The following is a 26,508-nucleotide window of genomic DNA, read 5'->3' as shown; positions in this document are numbered from 1 at the left end:
GCTTACTTGCTATAAGTATATTTTCATACTACTATATATCTTTTTTTGTAAATAATGATCACATGGGAAACGATGCCATTTGAAGTGTAGCCAATCTAATCTGGGGAAGATCTGTTACAATTCCAATGAGAAAATTTTTTTTTTTTAATTTTAAAATAGACACTTTTTGATATGTCAATATATTTCTAGGAACAAATCTTTTATTTTTCTTTTTGATAAAAAAAGAAAAAAAATTAAAAGTGGGGAGGGCAGAGAAAAAACTGGAAACATAAATGTTCCTTTTTACATTTATTCACCGTTATTTCATACGTCAAGCTTTTATAATGGTGCAGAGAAAACATTACAACATTATTCTGATGATTTCTTTCAACCAGTGAAAGATGTGAAGATCTGATTTGGCTTGTATTTTTCGATGAATGAAAATACGAAATCATTTCAGAATAGGTGTCTGTGTAGGTATTTGTAAAAAAAAAAAAAAAATGTCTTTTTACAATTTGACATTTCGTTCTCCATTCATTTTGAGATATGAATTGATGAAAGATGTTAAAACAAGAAAAATGAAAAGATTACACATTTATTTTTATTTAGAAACTGTCTCCTCCTTAAATTTTCCATTAGCCTGCCAGTTTCCCAGCTACAAAAAAAAATCTTGGTGTTCACATACCCAAAAATCAGTCGATCTGAAAGACTTACTGATTGATGTAATATTTTCAAGAAAACAAATAGCATTCTTTTGAATTTATTTTTTGCTCATTGGTTGTCTCCCTTTCTTTCAGCTTCTCTCAAGTGAAAGCATGCATTATCATGCTGTATGGGACAAATAACATAAGAACCAGATTGCAAAAAATCTTACAAAACAAACATTTTCTTTCATCCAACTTAAAAAATAAAAATTAAAAAAGAACCTGTGTAAATTGGAGAAAGAAAACGGAAATATTTTAATAGTTGATGCCTGATTTGTCTGATTATTTTGGAGGGAACAATAAAAACCCCAAAATAAACAGACAAGTTTTATTTTTTTTAAATACCTAAATTTAAAGTGAATGCACTTGGTTATAATTTGATTGTTGTTGCTGCTTTTGAGGGTATAGTCTGACAGACAACTATACGCCTTCCAACTCATGTCATGGTTTTCATTGCAAGACAAACTGGATTGGTACCGCCAAATATACACAAAATTAATGAACGGATATCAATTCTCGTGTATTTTCACACTTCAGACTCCTTTTGCACGTGTAGTGTCTTCATCTGGCTCAGGATGAAAGAAATGGTATGTTGGCGTAGCAAACCAATCTGACATTTTAAAATCAGGTTTTCTTCCTGACATATGTCTAAGCGAGATTTCAGTAAGGCATTTTCAATTATCATCTTTTCTCGAGTCTGGAAAAAGAAAAATAGGAACACATTAAACAGGGTAAAAAACAATATTATTTGGATTATTCAAACTACTGCTTTCATCTTGAGTGTTATTTTCACAACATTCAATGTAACCTCTGACTTTCTTCAGGCATATTTTGTTGAACTCTGCACAGAATTTTGAATAGAGCCATTTATTTAATCCATGAGGGTAACATGCTCTCTTTCCATCAGCCATGATTGCATAGAAGTCTTAAGTCTTTGCCCACAGTGAAGATTGAACCTTCAACCAGCAGAAGAGTGTAACTTACAACTGAATTTTACCAAGTACTTTATATACTATGTTATGGGTCCTTGTGGACAATTCTAATATGAATTTTGGAAGCCTTAAATCTTGTTTTTAGATCTACGATCTTACTACTTATCAGTATAATATCCTACTACTTATTACCACAGATTATATGTATATTTTTTTTACGTACAGGTTCTTAAATGTGCAAATAACACTCAAGATGAGAATAGTAATCCAAATAATATGAATAATCAATCTTCTTAAAAATTCAGAAACATAAATTTTCCACTATACATTTTTACAGGGAATCATCATATACCAATAAAAATATTCAAAAAGGAAAATATTTAATCTTTATAAAAATTATTGTCGTCATCATCATCGTCGCCTACTCTGACATCATTGATATGCTCAATAAACAAATGCTAACCATTTTAGTTGACTCATGTGACCAGAGTTCCTCTCTCTTCCCAAATGCCTTTATTAAAAAAAATGCAGTCATTTAATCTCACTGAAGTGATATGTATAAATAACTTTTTAGCCTGTTAAAAATAGGCAAAACTTATAGTTCATGAACTTAAATGTTTTATGCCAAATCAATGCTTGAATATGCTTAAATCTGTGTTCATTTTTTGCACTAAATATTAATCCACATTAATCCGTAACTAAACAGCTAAAGGATACCATATTACTTAGTTCGCTGCACCTTGTCAGAAAGATCCATACAAAATTTCAGTCAGATCAATTGAGTAATTTCTGATAAAACTTCTGAAGTAACTGTGGTATTGTGGTGATTAATCCTTATTAATCCATAACTGTACATCAAATGGATACCATACTATTTAGTTTGTTACATTTTATCATAAAGGTCCATACAAAATTTCAGCCAAATCAGCCCAGTAGTTTCTGAGAAAAAGTGGAACAGACAAACTAATATAGATACATGTATTTTCATCATGTCATGAAAAAGTCAGCGAATAAAATATGTGTCCTTTTCAGTTGGCAAAGGGGAGGATGAAAGCTAGTAAATCAGATAACCATCTTAAATTAACTCCACCACTTTGAATTTGAAAAGAAATCCTCCACTCTATAAAAAAACAAAAAAAAAGATCACTGATGATTGCGTTTTCTCTCTCTTCGTCATCAGAAATGATGATTTATATATGAAAAATTAAATTACTAACATAATTCTGCGATTTTATATGACTATTTGGTACTGATACAGAGCCTGACCCAAGGCCGCATCAACATCTTCTGGCAGTTTACAGTAAACAGCAGGAAAAAGTTTTGGAAAAAGTATAAACTGCCAGGCCATTGAAAATGCTAAAAATAAAACTTAACACAAGAAGATAAGACTTAGTGCAAGTTTAATTATATGAAAGAATTTTTTTTTTCAAGAAAAGTGTGTACAAAAAATTTTTATCAACAAATCTTTTGAAAACATAATTTTTTTTTTGAAACAGCTATGAACAAAAATTAAGTTTTTTTTTTCTTTTTTTCATGGAAAGTATCCAGAGAGGAAAGGACTAGGTGGAAAAGAGGAGAGCAAGGGAGGGGAAAAGAGAAAGATAGAGAAAAGTAGAGAGAAGTTTTAATAGAAATATATTACACTTTTACCCTGGGTAAGCTGAGGTACACCTGCTAGTATAAAATGATCCTTCAAATTGACTAAATTTTCTGGCATGCAATATTAGTTGTAAATTGAAACAAAAATAAATATGTTGCAATCGGGAATCATAGAAAGAAAATGCACAGAAAACATCAAGTCATGAAAACTTTACATTCACTAAATAAAAGAATATAAAAAGGAATGGCAGACATTAAAAATGTCGATTTGATATCTGTGCATGCAGTGGTGAAGCCATTAAGAAGAAACTCTTCTGTAGTTGACTCTGATGAAAATGTCCAGAATAGGCAAGACAGGATAGTAAAAATCTACAAAAAAAATATTTTTACAAACCAAGGCAACAAAAATGGATGCAAGCTATAAAAACAAAATCAAAGAAATACAACATTCAGAAAACATTTTATATATAAGGAATATCCCTTTCTTTTTCAGAATGAAATATTTTTTTCAGAATGAAATAACTTTTTAGAATGAAATAAGCTTTTCAGTATCATAAGCCTTTCAGAAGAAACATACTTTAAATAATAAAAATGAAAAAAAAAAAACAAGAAAGAAAACAATTATGACTATTGTGCAGTCATTTGAATGGTCGACATTTTAATTAACAGTTTTGCAATATATTTTACAGTGTTATAAAATAATTCTTACTCATTGTGTCATTTTTAGTGTTTTTACTGTCATAGTGCACAAGGTAACATTTTATTTTTATATTACATAGTTTTTTTTTTTTCTCCAACCTTAAATATTCCTGATGTTTCAACCACTATACTTCTCAACCTTTTCCAGAAATGAAAGTGATACTAAAATGAATAATAATGTACAATTATCTTTCGGAATATTTTAGATGAGGACTTATAATTTGCATTATTGGGAATGCTAATCTCATCTCAGAATGATAATCTCAATGTTTCAGTCATTGTAACTTTTGACTTTCTTCAGGTGCATTTTAAATATGTGACACAATGGATACAGGTGTTTAGTACAATCAGTTCAAGCTAACAGTCCTCTGGAAATTGGAGGTTCAATCCTTAAATCTAAACTAAAACTTTAATTATCATAGTCGTGGATACCCAATTACTCCATCATTCATTTATCCATTATACATCCAAGATGAGAATAATAGTTGAGATATTCTAGATAATCCGAATAATGTACAAGTCTTTTGTCTTTAATAATAGTTTATTTTCTTTGTATTATTAAACGTAATTTTTTTTCTATTTTACAAATTGTTTACTTGAAATCATTATCATTCCACCTGAATTTGTTTTTTTGTTGGTTCTTTCTGATAATTCCCACATGTTGAATATTAGTGGTAGATCTTTTTTTCATGCATTTAGATCTCTGCTTGTGTTTCATTTAGGATTAAGGTTGGCATGAGTAATTTATTCTGCGTTCATCCATCCCAGTTCATTAATGTCTAAATTTGTGTTAACTGTTTTGAAACTTGTTTTTGTCAAATCCTTTTACTAATAAAACTTACACATACTTTGGTTTGCAATTTTCAAAAAAAAACTACCTCATGCAGTAATCAGCACTTTTTCATTATTCCTTTCTGTTTTTGTGCTCTGTTTTTGATTCTTCCTGAATTTTTCAAAAACTTGACCCGTGTACATCAGTTGAAATTAGTGATGCGACAATTCTAATATTTTTCTGATTTGAATACAATATGATCTAAATTCCTAATTTTGATTTGTTTAAAAACCTCTAAATATTTACCTATAGAGTTGCTTTTTTATTGTATTTTTTTTTTTTTGGATTATCATAAAAACCCATATAATATGTGGATATATTTTTGCAAACATAAAAAACACATTAATGGTGAGATATGTACATTTTAGTTTTACTGGTAGTTTAAAATCAAATATATATCATTTTATCACTGTTGCCAGCAGTGGAAAATAACATTTTAAACAAAAAAAAAAACACACACACACACACACATAAAAGAATCGTTTTCAGCATTGAAAAAAAAATCGGCACAAATTTTTTCAATACTGATTCAGATTCCCCAAAGATTTCCAATTTTCCAATACTTGATTAATCGTCCCAACACTAGTTCAAATGTTAATACAATAGCAACACAATAAGTCCAAAAAAGTTTTAGAAATATTGTAAAAGTAATTTTTATCTATATAAATAAAACAGTAGATGTGTGTGTGTGTAAATATTTAACCGATAAACTCTTAAACTACTAGTCACATAACAATGAAATTAACAGGAAACACTTATCACACACCAAGGATGGTTTATAATGAGTAAAACTTTTGTTTGGATGGATGAATAACATGCATAGAAATATCTCGGTAAGTTGAAATCCAAAATGTTCATTTCAAATTGCCAACATATTTCTATTACTTTTGCACATATGCAAATTCATTCACAGCTTGAAGTGATTTTAAATTTAAATCTGTCATTTATCTGTGAATAGCTCAAATGGTAGGGAATACAGCTTGATCGCTAAATGTTTTGATTTCAATTCTAGCTGATGGGATTTTTTTTGGGGGGATGGGATTTTTTTTTAACCTTTTAAAATCAATATTATATATTAGGTATAATATAATATTTAATACAGAATTAGCTCTGTAATAATAAATACATGATGACACATAAGTATCTGTTTTTCACAGGCATAGACTGGATGCTTTCTGGATCAACCTGTACATAGTAGTGTAGATATATTATCTCTTTTTTTTTTTTAATTATGCTGCAAGTCTTCTAGTTTCATTTTGTAATTAAGTATAACAACTTAGAAGCAACATAGCTACCTATGATATGTGGGGGACACTTTGATGATCGTCTCATCAGTAGAAAGTGTGATCCTAAATGGGCTTCACATCTACCCGACCTGCACTCTCAATATTTATTTTATCTGTGGGGTTATATCAAAACAATCCCCATCGTTTTTTTTTGTTTTTTTTTTACTTAGGGGTCACTGCTTATCAAGGCCCAGAGGCCACTCTAAAATAAGGGTTAATGAGTGTTAAACATTGAGGCAATATCATGATGATCAGTAATGGTGGAGCTTGTGTAGAATTTAATTATAACAGGATGACTTAAGAACTAATTTACATTAGACTTGAAAACAACCATATCAGATGGAAAGCAGCTCTAGAGACGGACAATTCTAGAAAGGAAACTGTTCATGGAATTTTTGTTTAGCTTTAGGCACAGATAGTGAGTCAGAAAAATTGTTAACTGTTGTTGTAGCTAGATGGGTATTTGTTGCAAATGTTTTACGAGGGTAAGGTGGGGGGGGATCATATATTGAAGCTTATTCGAGCACCTACAATAAAAGTAACAATAGAGCAGAGATAGACTTGCAACGTCTCGAGAAAAAAAAAGTAGAGAAGTGAAAAGGTCCTTGCCCACTAGATTTTGAAGATGGTTTTGTACCCTGTCAAGGCAGGAAAGGGTTCTCTGAGCAGATCCTCCCCAGATGTGGCAGCAATACTCCATCTTATGACGTATTTGGCTCTTGTATAGGTAGAGGATTGCGTCGGGAGAATGAGCAGTAGAATGATCCAAGCATTTATCCAGCAACGAATCTGGTGTAGGTCTTCTATTTCAGGTCAGGAGTGAAAATCAGTCCTCAAAGCATGGTGCTTCCTCAAAATGAGAGCTGTTTGTTTCAATTTGGGCCAAGTTGAGGATTAGAGCATTGGTGGTGAAGAGGACTATCATAAACAAAAATAGCCTTTTGTGATAAATTTTTGCTGTTCATGTAAACATGTTAAAATCTTAAGTCAACTGTGGATTAATGTGTCATAATAAAGTTGCATTTTTTTTAAATAATGCAAGACAATTCTGTATTATTGGTAAAAGAAAGAGTTTTTAGTCTGATGAGAAAGAAAAGAAAATAGATTCTAGGCTATTCACACGAAGTTAAGTAAATATTAATAACTACTTTGACATCTAAAAACATGATACAAGCATGAAGCAAATAGGAATCTATGATTAAACATAAAGACAATAAAGATGGAGGGCGGAAAATTTTGAAGCATGCAGAGGTGTAGAGGTAGATAAAAAAAGGGCAACACTTATGAAACAACAGTATTGTAAGACAAATGTTAATTCATGTTTGCTACATTGTAAAACAAAATGCTCTTTATCTCTGGATAGGATTAATGGTGGAGATTAAGAAAGATTAGGATAAGTAAGAATTGTTGTATTTGCTCAAAACAGGAAATCTTTCAGCATATTTCATGGAAAGGGTTTCAGTTATGGAAGGAAACGGATCTATTCATGCAATGGCTTGATTTTGATATTATTAAAATATTAAATTACTACACTATAACTTCTCATATCAAGTTATGACGTTATCAAGTTATGACATCATCAAATTATTAAATTGTATTACATATTATGACATTAAGTATTAACACTATAAAGTTATATTATAAATTTATGACATTATTAAATTTTGAAATTATAAATAAATCGAGTAAAAAATATTTTGTAACTTTAGATATTTTTATAATATTCAAAACAAAGTGCAATAATGAAAGATGCAAATTTAATTCAAAATTTGATCCAAAATTTCTGCAATGATATGATGTTCTGCCATTTGGATTTTTTTTTATTTTTTTTTTTTTTTTTTTTTTTTACATCCTTTGAAAAGTTTCAAGGAATTCTACAAAAAGAATCAAATGTGTTCATTTGAAGTAATTTCACCCTCTGCAACAACGATACCAAGAAGTGTTCTTATGAATGTCAGCAGTGGTTTGCATTGGACAAAGCACATTGTCAAGATGGCCTAGAGTGTCTTGGAATCACTCGATGAACCATAGTTAACTGCTCTCAATCGATTCAAAACTGTATGCATCTGATGGTGCAACCTAACTTAGAATGCACTTCATTGGTCTGGAACCCCTGTCTTGCTCAGAATATTGACTGCCTGGAAGCTGTTCAAAGATGGGTAACAAGTGAATAAATACTCCCTAACAGACACAGATTATACTCTGAATGCCTTGCTTCCCTGGGATTGAATTCATTGAATCTCTTGTATGCTAGATATCCATAAACCATCATGCAACAAAAACCCCGAGTACTTTTTGGATCTGTGTGTGTCTAACGCATGTTGAGATGCCTACAAAGTCAGTAAGAAGCATGGATTTTAAAAAACATCTATTTTTCATATTATTAAATTAACTGGAATTCTTACTGACGTGAGCAATTTGCATTATTTATTCATTTATTTATTGCAGACTATTATTCCCATTTTTTTTTTTATTGTTTCACAACGTTTCGGCCAACTATTCCTATGGCCTTCATCAGGTGGTTAACCACAACGGGATAGGAACGTTGAATCTTCCAATTGCATCCTCAGCAATTGCGGCCAAAACATGGTGAGACGACAACAACTATGGAAGGCAGTATTGGATTGGGACAAAAATAATAATTGCTTCAGTCTCTTTCTCTTACCAAAGATGGAAAAGATGAAGTGTAGTATAAGGACAAATACTACACTTTGCTCTTAGCCAAATGGCCAAAGACGGCTATTATGAAACAAAATCTATAGCCGAACTACTATTCGATTTTTCAAAGATGGTCAGCATTTTGAACATTAATTCCAAGGTTTACCTCAAAGACAAAACTGTAGGCATGAAAGCAGATTCTGATTTTTTTTGATTGATCAGATCGATAATTTTTCTTGAATTCTTCAGATTCACTCCTTCCAACCATCTGTCAGAAATCAATATTAGCAGGTCTTTCATATGGTATTTACATTTTTTTTTACCAAGTCAGAGGTCACTTGAGGATAAGGGTTAATAAACATCAGGTGAAACAATACCATGATGATCAGTAAAGGTGGAAATTGGGTATTTTATGAGAACAGCTCAACAAGAACTTGTTTACATTAGACTTGAAAATGTGCTATAGTCAGCTGAGAAGTAGTTCCGCAGTATTGTGTTCCACACACGAATAGTTCTAGGAAAGAAACTTTGCTCATGAAATTTTAATTTAGTTTTAGGCACAGATAAAGAGTAAAGGAAATTGTTGATAGTGGTTGTAGCTAGATGGGTGTTTGTTGTGAATGTTTTAAAGAAGGGAAAGCATAGATTGAAGCTTCGTCAAGAGAAACTGTCATTTGCATCTTGCGATTGTTGAGGACATCAATGTGCACTATTATTATAGATATATCAATGGTTTATTGTTTATTGGAGCAATGCACCGTCTAATTGTTATGCTGGATGATTTTCTCCAAAGTTGCCATGTTATCTCAACCAGAGGATCCATTCGCTGATAATCATCACATGAAGTATAACGACCCGTGAAGAATGAAGGGAATTTTTTTGTCAAGGTTAGGCTCCTCTAGCTCAGCCGTGTTCTGTCTATGTCCAGGCACATGAGCATGATTCTTTATCACGCATGGATGGTCATTCACTATAAAGAGGCTAACATTTTTTTTCATGGAAATCGGTCCAGACAAGGCATGAAGCCACTTGATGTAAGGAGCTAAAAAATAACTACTTCAAGATCAAAAACTGATGATAAGGGTTATATGGATAGATTCTCACCCACAAAACAGCAATTCTTCCCCCTTTACTAGAAACATTGCTTATGGAATGTGGGGGACTAAATGAGAAAATAAGGGAAGCAAAAGTTACAAGGCTGGCATAAGTAAACCCACCTTTTGACTCTCCTGTAGCTGCACAAAGATGATTTGAGATGCATCACAAAGTGCTGAGTGCATGGGGACCACTTAGGGATGTCATAAAAGGCCACCCTTCTATTTAGCATTCATTTATTATTTTCTGTTTATTATTCATTTTTCTATTCCTTATTCATTTATTTTACTACTTAACATTCGTTTATTTTATATTTATTTAATTTTTTTTTTATTTCAACCCTTGCATATATATATATATATATATATATGCACACACACTACTTAAGAATTTATGTTATCAAGTTAGTTTTGGTTCATTCCAATAAAAATCACCCTAAAAATGGCAGACTTATTCAGACTTGTTTTTTCTATTCCTTATTCATTTATTTTACTACTTAACATTCGTTTATTTTATATTTATTTAATTTTTTTATTTCAACCCTTGCATATATATATATATATATATATATATATATATATATACATACACACACTACTTAAGAATTTATGTTATCTAGTTTTGGTTCATTCCAATAAAAATCACCCTAAAAATGGCAGATTTATTAAGACTTGTTTTTTTTTTGAAAAAAGCCAACATTATTATTTAAGAACCTAATCAAATAAATAATTAAAACAAAAGAGAAAGCAAAAATTAAGAAATATTATTTGTTTTGCTTTCAAAGATGAAGAAAGACAAAAAAGAAACTAAATTGTAATCAAAAAGAGACGACTATTAAAAATTTCATTTTTACCAGAAATTCACTAGTTTTGTCAGAAAAATCTAAAAAAAAGAAAGAAAAAAAAAAGCCCTCCCCCTCTGTAATTGCTAACTAAGCTGAGAAATATGTAAATCATTTTGTTTTGAAATAAAAATGCAATGCAACACATGTGGAAGAAGGAAAGGAGAGAACTGTAATTGCACAAATGACAAATCAAGCGAAGAACTTAAATAACTTACTGAATTTCTTCTTCAATACATGGTTCCTTCACAGAGACAAAAGAATAAGATAAACACAATTGCAAGAAAATACACATGCACAAATTTCAACAGAAACTAAGAAAATATGTCCGTTTATGACATGTTGAAATATATAACAAAACATACGTAAAAAATATGAATTGAATCCATTGTGAATATATGTATAATAGTAATACATATTAGCTGAAATATGTATATTATTCAAAGTTTAAATATTCAAGGAAAAAAAAAACAAAAACAAAAAAACTGAAATGTTAAAAGAAATGAAATCCGTCATGTGTTGCATTTCTCATAACATTCACCAAATGTCCGTTCATTTCAACTTAGAATTCAATTAAGGTTTAAACCATTTTTAGCCAGAATCATTTAATTTACTTTGTAAAAGTGAAATTATTTATTAGACCAGAAAAAAACAACAAATAAAACCTAAAAATCATTTTGTAAATCTTAAATAATAGAAAAATTAAAAAAATAATACTGTTTTCCTATTTAGGGTGAATTTATTTATTTTGTTTATTCAATTATTCTTCTATTTACAATTTTTACGCAGAAAAATTTATTTTTCTATTTAGCATTAATTCATTTTCAATTTAGCATTCATTTATTACTTAACATTAAATTACTTTCTATTTAGCATTCATTTATCATTCTCTGTTTATTATTAATTCATTTTTCTATTCATTATTTATTTTACTATTTAGCATTCATTTATTTTCTATTTGATATTCATTCAATTTTTTATTTAGTACTCATTTATTTTTCCTATTTAGTACTCCTTTATTATTTGTTTTGCTTTCAAAGATGAAGAAAAGAAATTATTTAATTATTTGCTTTCAAAGATGAAGAAAAGAAATTATTTTATTTAGTACTCCTTTATTTTTCCTATTTAGCATTCATTTATTTTTCCATTAGGATTATTATAAATTCATTTTTTTTATTATATTCATGACTAATTTTGAATAAATCAGGAACTCTATATTGCTCTGCACCTAATATTGGACCAGATATGACTATATTGTTATCATGAATTCTGGTGGAATTTTACAAAATTAAATTTAAAAGATACATATAAACAGCTGAAATGCATTCTGGCAGTCTTTTATAAAAATTAAACTATTTCTTTAATAGGATTAAAAAAATAATTTAAAGAAAACATTTTTAAATAGATTAAAAAAAAAAATGTTTTTTGTCTAGCACTTAAAAAAAGTAAAAACATTTCTAACCTCTTCTGATTTGAGGAAACGGTCATAAAGCAAAGAATGTTCTTCATAAAATTCTTCTCGAATCATTGGAGATCGACTCAAAGATTTTTCATCGTCTGAAAACATCAAATCGGTCTCAGTCTGTGTTCCTTGATGAGACTTGGAATGACAAGGAGAATGGAATAGTCGATGTTTATTAGAATAACCACCATATTCAGATTCTGAAATTGAAGGGGAAAAAAAAAATCAAATTAGTTTTTCCTTCCAATGCAAAATATTTTTAAAAGTAAAGAAATCGAGTTAATGATGAATTGGAAAGTAAAAATAGAATGCAAAAAAAAAAAAAAAAAAAAAAAAAAATTAGGTAGAGGTTTTACATTGCTGTTTTTTTTGATTTTTTTTTTAATATTATTAAATGAAGTAAATTATAATCATAGATACCTAGTGTCATATTTATAAGAGAGTTAATATTTTGCCTTCTAAATAAAATAACTCTTTTCCTTTTATGTATTGTAACCCACTGTTAGTCATTACATGAAGTTTTAACTCAATCTATATATCTATAAAAGTGAAATTGTCTGTGTGTGTGTGCGTGTCTGTACATTTCCCTACCAAACTACTCTGTCAATTTTCATTCGACAGACTCCAGATTTGACATAAGGGGTATTGAGATTTGGGAAAGTCTTTTTAATTGGTTTTCGGCCAGAAATTTTGCTCTCAGGAGATCAAAGTTCAACAATTTGATCTTTGAAAACTCTACCAAACTCCTGCCAATTTTGGATCTAAACACTTATAATTTTAGATGTAGGTTACTTGGACACCGATCAAACTTTTTAATTTGATTTGAGCCCAAAACAATAAATGTTAAAGGGGTCAAAATATAAAAAAATTTGACCTCTGCAATCTACCAAATTATTCAGCCAATTTTTGGTCTAAACATTTGAAATTTTATATAAAGTGTATTTGGACATAGGGCAAGATTATAAATCAGTTTTTGGGCGAAAATTTGGCTGTGAAGAGGTCACAGTTGGAAGAGTTGACCTTTAGCAGACTCTACCAAACTCCTCAGCCAATTTTGGATCTAAACACTTGAATTTTAAATGTAGGTTACCTGGACACGAGTCAAACTTTTTAATATATATATACCATAATATATATATATATACCATATGCACATAAAGTTATGAACAGTATGTAGGGCCCGAGCAAAGCCGGACTGAACTGCTAGTAGTAAAGAAATTTAGAAACCCTGAAATTTAATAGGTTAAATATCCTTATAAATTCCATACAAATATAGATTTGTGATGCATAGGAGTTAATTAACTTGCATAGAGTAATTAGTAAAATTGAATCAACCCATGTTGATCAATAAAGTTCAAAGGTGTAAACAGAATGTGCTAAAAAATGTGTATATGTGATCAAAATAGTTTTTTGTGTTACTGTTTTTTTTAAATATTAAATGAGGAAACATTTCAAGTTAAACTCTATTTAGTATTACCACAGCCACCGGGAGTAAGAAGAAGGCCTGTTAACTGAAAAATGCCTGCAGGCAATGTAGGTAAGATCTGTCAGACTGTCAGTACTATATGAGGCCCATTTGAAAAAGAGCAATAAAACATTTAAAAAAAAAAAAAAAAAAAAAAAGGAACACAGTTCTATTAATACTGAAACTAAGCTTTATGCAATATAAAATATAAATATTATCTATGTAAAATTAAGTAATTTCAAAGCAATATACAATTTAATATTGATAAACTGAATTATGAATTTAGGAAACAAACGATTAAAAAACATTAAACACCAACGATGAATAATTTTAAAAGTGAAAACCATCGATAAATAATTTTAAGAATGAAAACAAACGATAAAATACAAAAAAAATTGAAATCAAACAAATAATTTAAATACAAACAAACAATTGTGCTTTATTTATAAAATTTTGAATAATTTCACAATTATGAATGAATTTGCATGTACTTTTAAAAAAAGTATTTTAATCAGATTATTATCAATTAGACACTAAGCTGAAGTAGGAAAAGGGACTGGAAGGAGATGGGGGTAAGCAAAGAATTAGTAATTAATTCAGAATTCGGTACTTATGCACTTAGGTTACCAGGTTGACAGGTGTATCTTTACCTAACAATTTAATAAACAAAAAGATATCGTAAAACTTGAAGGACCATTTGAATACATTGATTTAAATTTAAAGTGTTGTGTAAACATTAAAAAAAAAAAATTTAGTTGCACTTGTGCTTTATTTATAAAATTTTTAATAACTTCACAATTATAAATGAATTCACGTATACTTTAAAAAAAAAAGTATTTTAATCAGATTATTATCGATTAAGGCACTAAGCTGAAGCGGAAAAAGGGATCGGAAGGAGATGGGGGTAAGCAAAGAATTTGTAATTCAGAATTACTAATAATAATCTGATTAAAATACCACTTTTTTAAAAGTACATACGTTTATAATGCTAAAAAGAAAGAATCAATTTTAATATATAACGCTCAGTCACTGCTAAATTTCTTAATAGCTGCGTGTTGAATAATTTTCAAACCAACTTTAGGAAAAAGTATAGAACTTCAAAATATTTCAATCAAAATCAATGAAAGGTTTTATTTATTATTAAAAAAGACATTTTAACAATTATTCTCATGCAAAAATTATTTGTTTACAATTTTAAAAACGAAAAAAAAATTAAATTAAATTTTCAACCATCCTGATAGACTTTTTCGCCTTATAAGAAAATAAACAGTTAAAAATATCAACATAATATTTGCTGTATTAGCAATAAATAGTATTGTTTCTTTAATTTATATTAACAATGTTATCAAACGTTATGAAAGTACTTGAATACAGTTCTAATTAAATACACGTTTAATTATTAACAAATAATGTAATGTTCCTGTAAAAATCATTTTATTTTTATTTTATTGTTACAAATTACCATGCTTTATTTACATAAAAAAAGCAAAAATAAATTCTTGCGTTTTTTTATTTAATACTGAACACCATAACTTTAGTAAAGGTATTTTTTGTTTAAACGAAATAATACATTTTCACTGAGATTTAAATAAAAATAATTAGTTCATAATATTCCATGATCATTATTTGATAAATACTGAAAATTTCACTAAAATTGGTTACCTTCCTAATTTTTGGCGAATTTTTAAGTAAAGGGAGGGGTCAAAATGTTTATACATTTGGAGCATCTGCATTCATTTTGCCTGTACCTAAACATTACTTACTTTACTATATTTGGTTGGAATAAAATTTTCCCTTCTAATGGTACGTATCCAAATTGAGAGTTGCTCCTTCTCTTTAGGAAAAGAAAATATATGTATTTTGGGGCCCTTTGGATAATTTCCCAGCAATTTGGAACAACGCAAGAATAAACCATGTTGAACCATGCAAACTGAAAACTAGATGAAACTGCTGCTGATAGCCTAACTGCTGCTGATAGCCTAGATCATATACCTACAAGTGGATCTGATAATGACGTCACGCTGTCTTGTGTATCGGCCTTCTTTCTCGTTTGGTTTTGGTTTTGTTTTGGCTTAACGGCATATCAACCCTTTTCAGGTTATTCAATGCCAAACTCAGGATTAAAAAAAAAAAATTTATGTATTCAAAGAACTTTATGACGTCAAGTATCAATCAATTCTGTATAGTTCAATAGTTTTGTTTGTTTTAATATCTAACGATCTTTTTTTTTTTTTTTTTTTTTGAGTTTTATATATCCTCATATATTTATTCATAAGGTTTAGTTGGGTTGATTCAGAGAATGATTTATATTTTTGTAAAGATCCTTGTTACTCTTAAAAAGGATAATATTTCCTCTAGAGAGTTGTTTTCGAAAAGTTTCTTCATGCTGTTGTGTTTGAGGTATTGTTTTCTATCTTTATCTAGAGCTCTACATTCCACAAAAAGATGTTTAATGGTGCAAGTTTTCTGGCAGAATGGGCATTGTGGTTGTTGTTCTTGTTTTAGAATGAAGGAGTGTGTGAGTTTTGTATGGCCAATATGTATTCTAGTTATAACGACTTGTTCTTTTCTGGATTTGGGGGGAGTTTGTCTCCATTTTTCCAGTATGGGTTTGATTTGGTATAATTTGTTATTTGTGTTGTTATTCCATTGTCGTTGCCATTTTGCATGAATTAATTGATTAATTTTGGGTTTGAAGTCAGTATATGGTATGTTTATTGTATCTGGTTTTAAGTTTAGAGCTGATTTGGCCGCTAAGTCGGCTCTTTCATTTCCTCTTATCCCAATGTGACTTGGAATCCAACATATAAATATTTCTTTGTGTTCGGATAATGAATCAATTCTATTTGTTAGTTTGATGATTAGTGGGTTTTCAAGTTTTTTGTTATTCAGAGATGTCAAAACGGAAAGTGAATCTGAAAAAATTAGGAATTTCCTATGTTCATCTTTTTCTATAATGCTGAGTGCGAGGTCGATGGCACATATTTCGGCAGTAAAAATAGAGCTTTCTGTTGGAAGAGCTTTTTTAAGAGTTTTTTCATTCGACACGGCAGCATATGCCCACTCTATTATGGTCTTTAGAGCCATCGGTGAAAATAGGTAGATGGTCTGAATATTTTAGGAGAATATCATAGGCTTTTTCGTGGTAGATATTAGGGTGGGATTTCGCTTTTGGGAGTTCATTCAAGTTTAAGATTACTTTTGGTTTTTTAAGTATCCAAGGTGGGGTTTTAGGTAGTATATGTTCTTGGATATTTTCTACAGTCATTTCTGATTCCTGCAGTATTGCTTTCATTCTAAGACTAAAGGGCTTTATGGCCTTTCTTTTTGCTTCAAATGCCTCTTTATATCTCGGATTGAATGTAGCTTCATATGCTGGATTATTTCGTTGTGCTTTTAATTTAGTGTAATATTGTGCACCCAGTTTTTGACTCCTTATATTTATAGGGATTTCGTTGGCCTCTGCATGGAGGCTTTCAACTGGGGATGTTCTAAAAGCACCGAGAGCTAACCTCAGTCCTCCATGGCAGATTGGATCTAAAATCTTTAGGTAGGACTTTCTGGCTGATTGGTATATAAAACTACCATAGTCGAGTTTTGATCTTATCAAAGTCCTATATAATTTCATTAGTGTTTCTTGATCGGCTCCCCATTCTGTATGGGCTATTACCCGTAGTAGTTGCAGTCTTTTGTTGCAACTATTTCTTAGATTCTTCAGGTGGGGGATGAATGACAGTTTTTTGTCAAATATAAGGCCCAGGAATTTGTGTTCTTCTACGGTGGGGATTATTGTTCTTCCAAGCTTCAATGTAGGATCATTATGAAGTTTTCTCATGTGGCAGAAATGAACACATTTGGTTTTTGATTGGGAAAATTTATATCCATTTTCCATTGCCCATTTGTCTAATTTATTTAAGCAGTGTTGGAGTTTGCGTTCGATGGTGCATATATACTTTGATCTGCAGAACACCAGTAGGTCATCTACATATAAAGATCCCTCAACACCAGGGTCCAAACATTTCACTATGCTGTTCATTTTAATATTGAACAGTGTCACAGATAAAATGCTACCTTGAGGTACTCCTTCTTCTTGATTTGTGGTGTCTGAGTAAGTAGTTCCAATGCGGACTCTAAACTTTCGGTCAGATAAAAATCCTTTTATAAATTGTGGGAGTCTGCCTTTTAGTTCAAATTCGTGCAAGTCTCTCATAATTCCATATTTCCACGTAGTGTCGTAGGCCTTCTCCAGATCAAAAAATACTGCTGATAGGTGCTCATTTCTAATAAAGGCTTCCCTTATGGCTGTTTCCAATCTAACCAAGTGATCTGTTGTGCTTCTCTTATTACGGAATCCACATTGTAGGTTGGAGATAAGGTTGTTGGTTTCTAGGTACCAAACCAATCTATCATTTATCATTCTCTCCATTATTTTGCACAAGCAGCTAGTCAGTGAGATTGGTCTGTAGTTTTGTGGATTCGAATGGTCTTTTCCTGGTTTTGGTATTGCTATTATTGTGGTTTGCCTCCACGAGTCAGGAAATTCACCTTCTGTCAATAATTTGTTGTAAATTTTTAGTAGCAACTTCAATGATTCCAAAGGGAGTTGTCGCAGGAATTCGTAATGGATTTCATCAGGTCCTACGGCTGTGTTGTGGGATCTTTTAATAGAATCTTCTAATTCAGTTAATGTAAGTAGTTTATTATAATCTTCTAGGTTTTTTGATTTAAAGTTTAGTTTGTATTGTTCGATATTTTGTTTAATTGTTATAAATTTAAAGTTATGGTTTTGGTTAGATGAGTTTTGAGAAAAAGTTCCGGCTAGTAGGTCTGCTATATTCTTTTCATCGGTTACTCTGGTGTTGTTTTTAAGCAGGTGTTTAATTGGTGTTGATTGATGTTTACCTGAAATTTTTCTAATCATCTCCCATACTACTCTCGGTTCTGTAGAGGAATTTAGTTTATTGACATACTTTTCCCAACTCTCTTTTTTAGCTGCTTTTATTACCCTACGAGCTTTAGCTCTATTTAATTTGTATTCTATCAAATTTGAAGTTGTGGGTTGTTTCTGAAATTTCTTCAGTGCAATTTTTCGCAATTTGATGGATTCCCGACATTTATTGTCAAACCAGGGTCTGTTGTACCGATTAGATGCTGAAGTTTTAGGGATGCATTCATTTGCAATTTCTACTAGTGTTTCTGTAAAAAATTCTACAGTGTTGTTTGTCTCTGAATCATTCAACTTATGTCGACATTTTTCTTTGTATAATTGCCAGTTGGCCTTATTTAGCTTCCATCTGGGAAGTTTTTCGCTGTTGAATTCTGGAGTTTCTATCACTAATGGAAAATGGTCACTGCAGCAAGTGTCATCATATACTTTCCAGGTTAAGTCCATATATAGTGATGGATCACACAAGCTAAGGTCAATGGCTGAATGGTTTCCACCAGTTGGGTTGATGTGTGTAGGTGTTCCATCGTTGAGGAAGCATATATCGTTTTCATTGATAAATTCTTCCAACGTTTTGCCCTTTTTATTGGTGTCTTTACATCCCCATAGTATGTTATGACTATTGAAATCTCCTAATAGGGCGAAAGGTTTGGGTAATTGATCAATCAATTTTTTAATCTCGTTTTTATCTATGTCATCGTTTGGAGGTATATATAGTGAACATACTGTCATTGGTTTATGTAGTGTGGCATTAATAGCAATTGCTTGGATATTGGTTGTTATGTTTATTTTGCTATGGGGTATATCGCTTCTGATTAGAATTGTTACTCCCCCGGAGGCCCTGCCCCCAAAGTTATGAGTGAAATTAAAAATTTCATATTGCTTAATATTAATTTTGTCTCCTGGTTTCAGAAAAGTTTCTTGAAGACACACCACTGCAGGGCGCTCCTGCGCTAGTAGCAGAAGCAGTTCATTCATGTTTGTTTTTAAACCGCGACAGTTCCACTGGATTATTTTTTGTTAGTCATTGGTATCAGATCTTTGGTCTTCTATGTCCATTTCTTCAAATCTGTTTTGTGTAGGTATTCTTGGTCTGGAACTTGAGCGTGATCTGTCTAGTTTTGTTTTAGTTTCTTTTTTAAGTGGAGGTTTATTTCTTTTCTCTTCATGGGCATATTTTGGTGTCTGTTTTTTCCCCTCTGTAAGTGGAGATGTTTCTATGGGTGTTGTATTTTGGGGTTTTATGGGTTTATTTGATTTAGTTTTAGCTTGAGTGGTTTGTTCAGTTATAGGAACTTTTTTTTCATTGTTGAATTGTTTTATAATTTTTTTAAATTCTTCCATAAGTTCCTTCATTTCATTAAGTAATTTAATAATGTCCTCGGATTTAATGTTGAGTGAATTTATTTTTGTTTGTTTATTTGGTTCGGTAGTTTGCTGTATGTTTTTTTTTGTTATTTCAGAATATTTTGCGTTTTCTGATAGTTTGCGAGCTTCTTGGAAGGTAATATTTTTTGTATATTTTATTTTGTTGATTTCTTTTTCACTCTTCCATTTGTCGCATTCTTTTGAATTGGCGCTATGGCCTTTTTGACAATTGATGCATTTTGGCTCTTTTTTACAGTCTGTATGAGGTTCATTATCTCCGCACCTTATACATATTGGAGGGCGGGTACACCGGTCTCGATGGTGTCCGTATCTCTGGCAATTGTAACACCTGAGTGGGTTTGGTATGTAGTGTTCAACGTTTACCATTTCATACCCTATTTTAATTTTGTTTGGAATTTGGTGAGTATTGAATGTTAAAATGTAAGTATTTGTTTTTATTATTTCGCCAAGTTTATTAATTTGGACTCTTTTAACGTCAGTGACGTTTTGTTTTTGTAGGTTAGTCTGAATTTCTTCCAAGGGGCACAGTGATAATTCAGTACTCCTGATTACGCCTTTGCTAATGTTCAGAGATTTGTGAGGGTAAATTTTAACATTTTGATTGTTAAAACGTTTCCATTTGGAAATTTCAACAGCATATTTTTGGTTTTCTACTTCGAGAAGTAATGTACCATTATTTTGTTTTTTAACCATTTTAGGTTTGATGCTAGATAGAATCTTTTCAATTTTGAATGGGGATATTTTGGTTATTGGTTCCCCTTCAGTTGCTTCTATAACTATGAAGCGGGGAACATTCTGGTTTTTTTGATGAAGCTCTGTTTCAGTGTCAGAACTACTGGCATCAGATACTTCGGTGTAGTTTCTTTTTTGAGGCTTTCTGGATTCCATTAATATATTTGGTTTGTTTCATTTTTCATGCTCCCCACCCACCTCAGAGTCCTATATGGGAAGTGTTGGGGGGGATACCCATTCGCCCAAACCCAACAGGGATACAGGAAAAGTATACTCTTCTTGCTGGTGGATTCAAGCACCTGTGGTTCTTCAATTTCTTTCTGAAGGCCTCGTTTTCAGTAAGAATTTCAGTTTTTCAGTCGTGTTTAGTCCATTATTCAGCAAGTTGATTGGCCCTCCAGCCACCGCTTACTAAATCAGTTTATTGTATAGTGTGGGAAGTGCAAGCATATTTTCTTGTTATGTCTGTCTGATTTAGAGCTAGGCGTGACCAACCGATTGATTGGATCGGGCCTATCCAACCGCCCGTCTTAGCTTAAGTAAGGACCAAAGAGGTGTGTTGCATCTCATGTCCTTAAAATATCCTGGACATGATCTACTCAACCACCAGGATTCCGTTCGTAAGCCTTACGGGATGCCACCCACGGTCAACGGGTGGCCCCATTGAGGGACTTATACCCTCTGCAGGGGGGCAGTCGGCTTATTCTAATGCCCCACCGACAGAGTCAACCGGGAAGTAGGGAAGGAAAAAGAAAGGAGGGGAGGAGGGAAGAAGGGTTGTTGTTTTTGTTTTTCGTATAACATAATTAGGTTTTACAAAAGAGAATAGAAAACAAAAACAAATTAATGTAGGTGCATTTCGTCTCAGGAAGCCAATAGACAGCCTGATCTGGTAGCACCAGCTTTCTTTCTCGGTAGCCACAGTATTATGCATGTGATCGGAAGAAAAACACTTTAGAAATGTGTAAATATGCTAGAATAATCGAGATTTAAAAAAAAATGAAAGTATTGCATTTAGCTGATGGTGTTATGTTTATTTTTTTTGGGGGGGGGGATTGCTAAAGGCAAGAAAAATATTAAAACATTGGAATTGTGTTTGAAGGCTATGACAATGCTGTTTTGTAGAAAAACACTGTTGGTATGAGGCAATGTAAAAAGAATAATGAAAGATTTCAATAATTTTAAATTATAAATTATTTATTCACCAACATGTTGAACCAGAATAGTAAGGTGTCTTTGTATAACATAATATTAAGTTATTAGACTGTTAAAAAAAAAAGTACATATGCAAAGGAGCTGGATCAAGCTTTGTTTTAGAGTGTTTGAGAATGGGTATATATATATACACGGTATAAGCTTAACATGTTTTGAACAAAAATGAACATTCTCATTTAGATTAATTATTTGAGTATTAGTGCAATATTTTTCATTTGTAACAGAAGTTGACATAATGTCTGTTTACTACAAAATAGTTTTGAAGAATATATTGTTTTGTAACTTTATTCATTAAAACTTCCTTTAGCTTCGACAATTGATTTTATGTCAAGTATGAATCACGTATTTGCTAGAATCAAATGGACATTATTCAATGAAAACTTTTAGGGATTATTTAATATAAACATAGGAGAACAATGCTCATGAAAAAGAATTTCAAAATCTATTTGATCAATATACTCGGTGGACAAAGTGCAAGAGATATTCAAACAATTGTGCTTAAAATTGTAGTTAGAATATTAGAAAGATCTCTTAGATGGAGTCTCTGAAATAGTGAATGTTTGGCATCTACTAAGTCGCCCATCCCAAGAAAAAAATCAAAAAGAAACAACAACAAAAAAAAGCCTATCAACCCCCCCCCCAAAAAAAAAAAAAAAATAAATAACAAAGAATAAAAAAAAAATGACAGAATAAATACATTGATAAAACAAACTGAAAGTTACCATTAAAAACAGAATCATGTCTTCGTGGACTGTTGAGTTTGGGCCGACATTCCATAACAACTGTATCTTTACAATGTTTATGAACATTTATTGCACAATCTAGATGAAAAGAAATAAAGTTTGATGCTGTATTTTTTCACTTTTTCATTTCATTAAATATTAACAATAAATAAGTAGTTTTTTTTATCGAAAAAAAATTTATAGTATTCTTGACAAATTGTATTCTTTGGATTCTCATCTCAAAAGTTATTTTCACAACATTTCAGTCAACATAACCTCAGAACTTCTTCAGGTGTATTTTATCAAACTCAGGAATCTTTCTGTTGAACTCAGAAATGTGCACAGAATTTCAAACAGAACCCTTTATTTAACCTATGGAGATAGCATACTCTCATTCCCTCAGTCATGACTGGAGAGAATCCTAAGTAACTTGCAATTGTATTTTGGGTGTCACCACACTGAAGATTGAACCTTTAACCTCCAGAAGAGTGTAACTTTTACAACTGATTTTATCAAGCACTATCCACTGCACCACAATTGCATTGTGAAAATAACATTCCATTCAAGATGAGATCAATAGTAAAAAAAAAAAAAAAAAAAAAATATCCAGATAATATGTATAATCAAGTCTCATCTCAAAAATTCAGAAACAAAAAATAATTCCCCAAATTAAGATATACTTTTGTTTATTTACGCAACAGATTATTCATTATTCTGAGAATTCTATTTTGATGTTTAGTATATAATAATGAGAAAATTTTTAAATCATGAGAAAAATCGAAAATCATTAAGTTATCAATAAATTTTGTCATCATAAAAATATGATTATTAGATTAATTTTTATTTGCGAAAGAAAAAAAGAACATTGCTAAAAAAACATCATCGAATTATCAATATATTGTCATAAAAACGATTATTGTTTTATTTTAATAATTATAATGAGAAAAATGTTTTATTTCATTAAAATTAAATAGTATACATAAATTATGTCAAATGCACATAAATTTTTTATAATGGCAAAATTTGTTTGGCTGATTTTGGATTTCAGTTTTTTTCTTTAGCCAATTAAAATGAATTCAATCATCCTTTTTTTATAATGACAAAATATATTGATAATTTATTGATTTAACATTTTTCAATCCATGTTTTTTTTTGTTTTTTTTTTTAATCAAATAAATTTCAGATCAATTTACTAAATAATCATTTTTTACAAAATATATTTACATAATTTGCCAAAATATATTGATAGAATTGGATAATTTTGCATTTTTCTTCTAAGTTTTTATATGCAATTAATTTTACTCCTTCTGTCCAAAAATTATAATCAATAAATTAATCGTTTTTTATAATGAGAAAATTTATAAATATTTAAAATCTTAAAAAGTGCAACAAAATGCCAATTACATTTTTATTAGTGCATCAGGCACATCTGATTGAATGTAAATAAAAAAGTTGTTTTTTTTTTTTTAATTCTAGTATCTTCCTTTTTTAAATAGTTTTCGGTAAAATAATTTCCCGGGTAAACATTTTGTTGAATATTTTTCTGTTGAGGCAAAAATCTTTTTTCAAGAAAAAAAAAAAAATATATATATATAGGGTGTTGAATCACAAATTTTTGTATTGCAAACAAATGACTTACCTTTGCATTTCCAACCTTGTTTAATAAGTCCCCACAGCTGAGAAAATGAAGAAATAAAAATTATAAATCTATAAATAATTGTACAATTTTGATATTGTCTGCATTTCTTGAAAATAGTTTTTAAAAAATTAGAGATTTATTTATTTTTTTTCAAAAGTTAAATGTCTTTATGAATAAAACAGTTTGTGTCTTTCTTTTTTCCTTCTTGTGACATGCCGTCACTGGAAAATTAAAATCTATGTGATTATTTTTTTTAAATATTCTAATTAAAAGGACCATTTGAAATGAATTAGAAATTTTTTTCCTCATCCTTTTTGTCATTAAAACTTAAATAAGTTTTGATGACATGCATCTTCTGTTTATTGATTTTTTAATAAATAAATATTTATCTAAAAAAGTCTGTGTTGTATTGGCTTTTTAAACTTATACATTACAACTGAAATTTAAACAATGCTTATATCAAGGAAGAAAAATTCTTTTTATTATTCTAATGGCATTATACCACAAAAAAGAAAAACACAAACTTTCTATGCCTGATGAAGATGTTTATCATCGAAATTAAGTTGATTTTAAATAAATATATTTAAAAAAATATATTCTGAATTATATTGACTTGTGAAGTTTACAAATTCCAATTTAGTTTCCAAAACATTTTAATCATGATTTTAAAAATGCTGCAAAAATTGTCTGAAAGGAAATGAAAGAAAACAACAATGAAAATCTTCCCATTTTACTTACCAATCCTGTACAATGAATACAGAACGTTGGTTGGAAATATGTCTTCTCGTGAAAATCATGTTTGAAGCTGCTTCGAAGGGAATGGCAGTTTGCGCGAATAAAATAGCTTTTCATTTCTGTCTTACTGATCATGCCATCCCTATAAAAAAAGATGAAAGAGTTTATTTGAAAAGCATTACGTTAATATTCAATATCAAATATACAATATATTTAGTCTGACAAATCAAATTTTGATTCTAACTAGCCAAATTTAATGTTGTATCATGTTATTTACAATAAATTAGTGTACCTTACTACAATTTATTTTTCTTGAATATATAATCCGACTTAACACTTTGTAGACTATGTAGACATTCTTTTTAATAGTCACCTAAAGATAAAAATCAACTTAGAGGAATAATGTTTCTGAATATTTTAGATGAGAATCGATTATTTGGATTATAATTACTATTCACATAACGTTCGGCCGATGGAATCTTCAGGTATATCTTGTCGAACTCAGGAATCTTCCTGTGGATCTCGGAATTTTTTGCATAATATTTCAGTTGGAACTTTTATTTAATCCATGTCAAAAACAAAAGAACAAAACAAGAACCAAAACAAGCTACCCATGTGAATTAAATAAATGATACTGTTTGAAATTCTGTACAGATTCCTGAGTTCGACACGATACACCTCAAGAAGGTCTGAGATTACATCGGCCGAAAGATTGTGAAAATTACACTCAAAATGAGAACAGTAGTGCAAATAATCCAAATTAAGGGAAATAACTCGTTCTTTTAGTAAGAGTTATCGTTCTTGAGTAGTTTTCTTTCGCAGTTTACGTTTTTCATTCTCTTCTTTAAAAACAAAAGCAAATAGGCACTGTTTCAGTTTGTCACGGTACAGAGGGAGACAAATCTCGCTTACTAAAAAAATTCGTTCAGTTTTTCATCTCATAATTTAGGGCGCGATATTTTTTAAATCAAAACATTAAAAAAAAATTCTTTTCTTTTCGCGACGATTTTTTTTTTTAAGTTACAAAGTTGATAACAATAATGCAAAATGTAGTTTTTAAGATTAAAGACTATTTTGGGTTTGTTTTGCTGTACACATAGATTCGAAAAAGTTGTCATAAAACAAATATATAACAAATAAATAAGGGAAGTTACTTTTCTATCTAACTGGATATGTTTTTAGTGTTTATATTTAACGAAACATGTTTATTTAGCTCGAAAAACATACAGTGTTTACCGATGTATTGAAAATTTTCAAATGGCGGCCGACTCTCTCTTTAAGGCGGTAAGTTTGGGAAAATGAGTTATAAATAAAAAACCAGACAAAATATTGTTAGAAACTCGCTCAATATATGTTACCGTGACATAAGCTAACATATATTCAGCGGATTTTAAACAGTATTTTGACTTTTTTTTAATTTATAACTCATTTTCCCAAACTTACCGTCTCAGAAAAAGAGTCGGCCGCCATTTTAAATTTTCCAATACATCGGTAAACACTGTATGGTTTTCGAGCTGAATTAACATGTTACATTGAATAAAAACACTAAAAACATATCCAGTTAGGTAGAAAAGTAACT

General features: G+C 30.4%; 1 protein-coding gene across 4 annotated transcripts in view; it reads right to left on the bottom strand.

Annotated features, from left to right (window-relative positions):
* Positions 1 to 275: 275 nt before the first annotated feature.
* Positions 276 to 26,508, bottom strand: part of LOC145248945 (ras guanyl-releasing protein 3-like) — a 258,134-nt gene continuing 231,901 nt past the window's right edge. For 3 of the 4 annotated variants that reach the window (XM_080110744.1, XM_080110742.1, XM_080110743.1), the window contains 5 exons: positions 24,933 to 25,071; positions 24,195 to 24,231; positions 22,556 to 22,654; positions 12,088 to 12,287; positions 935 to 1,380 (listed from right to left, as the gene is read on the bottom strand). In XM_080110744.1, coding sequence (XP_079966870.1) covers positions 1,210 to 1,380; positions 12,088 to 12,287; positions 22,556 to 22,654; positions 24,195 to 24,231; positions 24,933 to 25,071 — 646 coding nt within the window. In that variant the 3' untranslated portion in view covers positions 935 to 1,209. Of the gene's footprint in view, positions 1,381 to 10,843; positions 10,870 to 12,087; positions 12,288 to 22,555; positions 22,655 to 24,194; positions 24,232 to 24,932; positions 25,072 to 26,508 lie in introns of all 4 variants that reach the window. The other variant, XM_080110745.1, reaches the window with a different exon arrangement.

Source organism: Euprymna scolopes, chromosome 27, assembly GCF_053919585.1.
Source record: "Euprymna scolopes isolate OS-2025 chromosome 27, ASM5391958v1, whole genome shotgun sequence".
Lineage (NCBI taxonomy): Eukaryota > Metazoa > Mollusca > Cephalopoda > Sepiida > Sepiolidae > Euprymna > Euprymna scolopes.
Note: the sequence above shows the minus strand (reverse complement) of the source record. Positions and strands in the feature narration are given on the sequence as shown.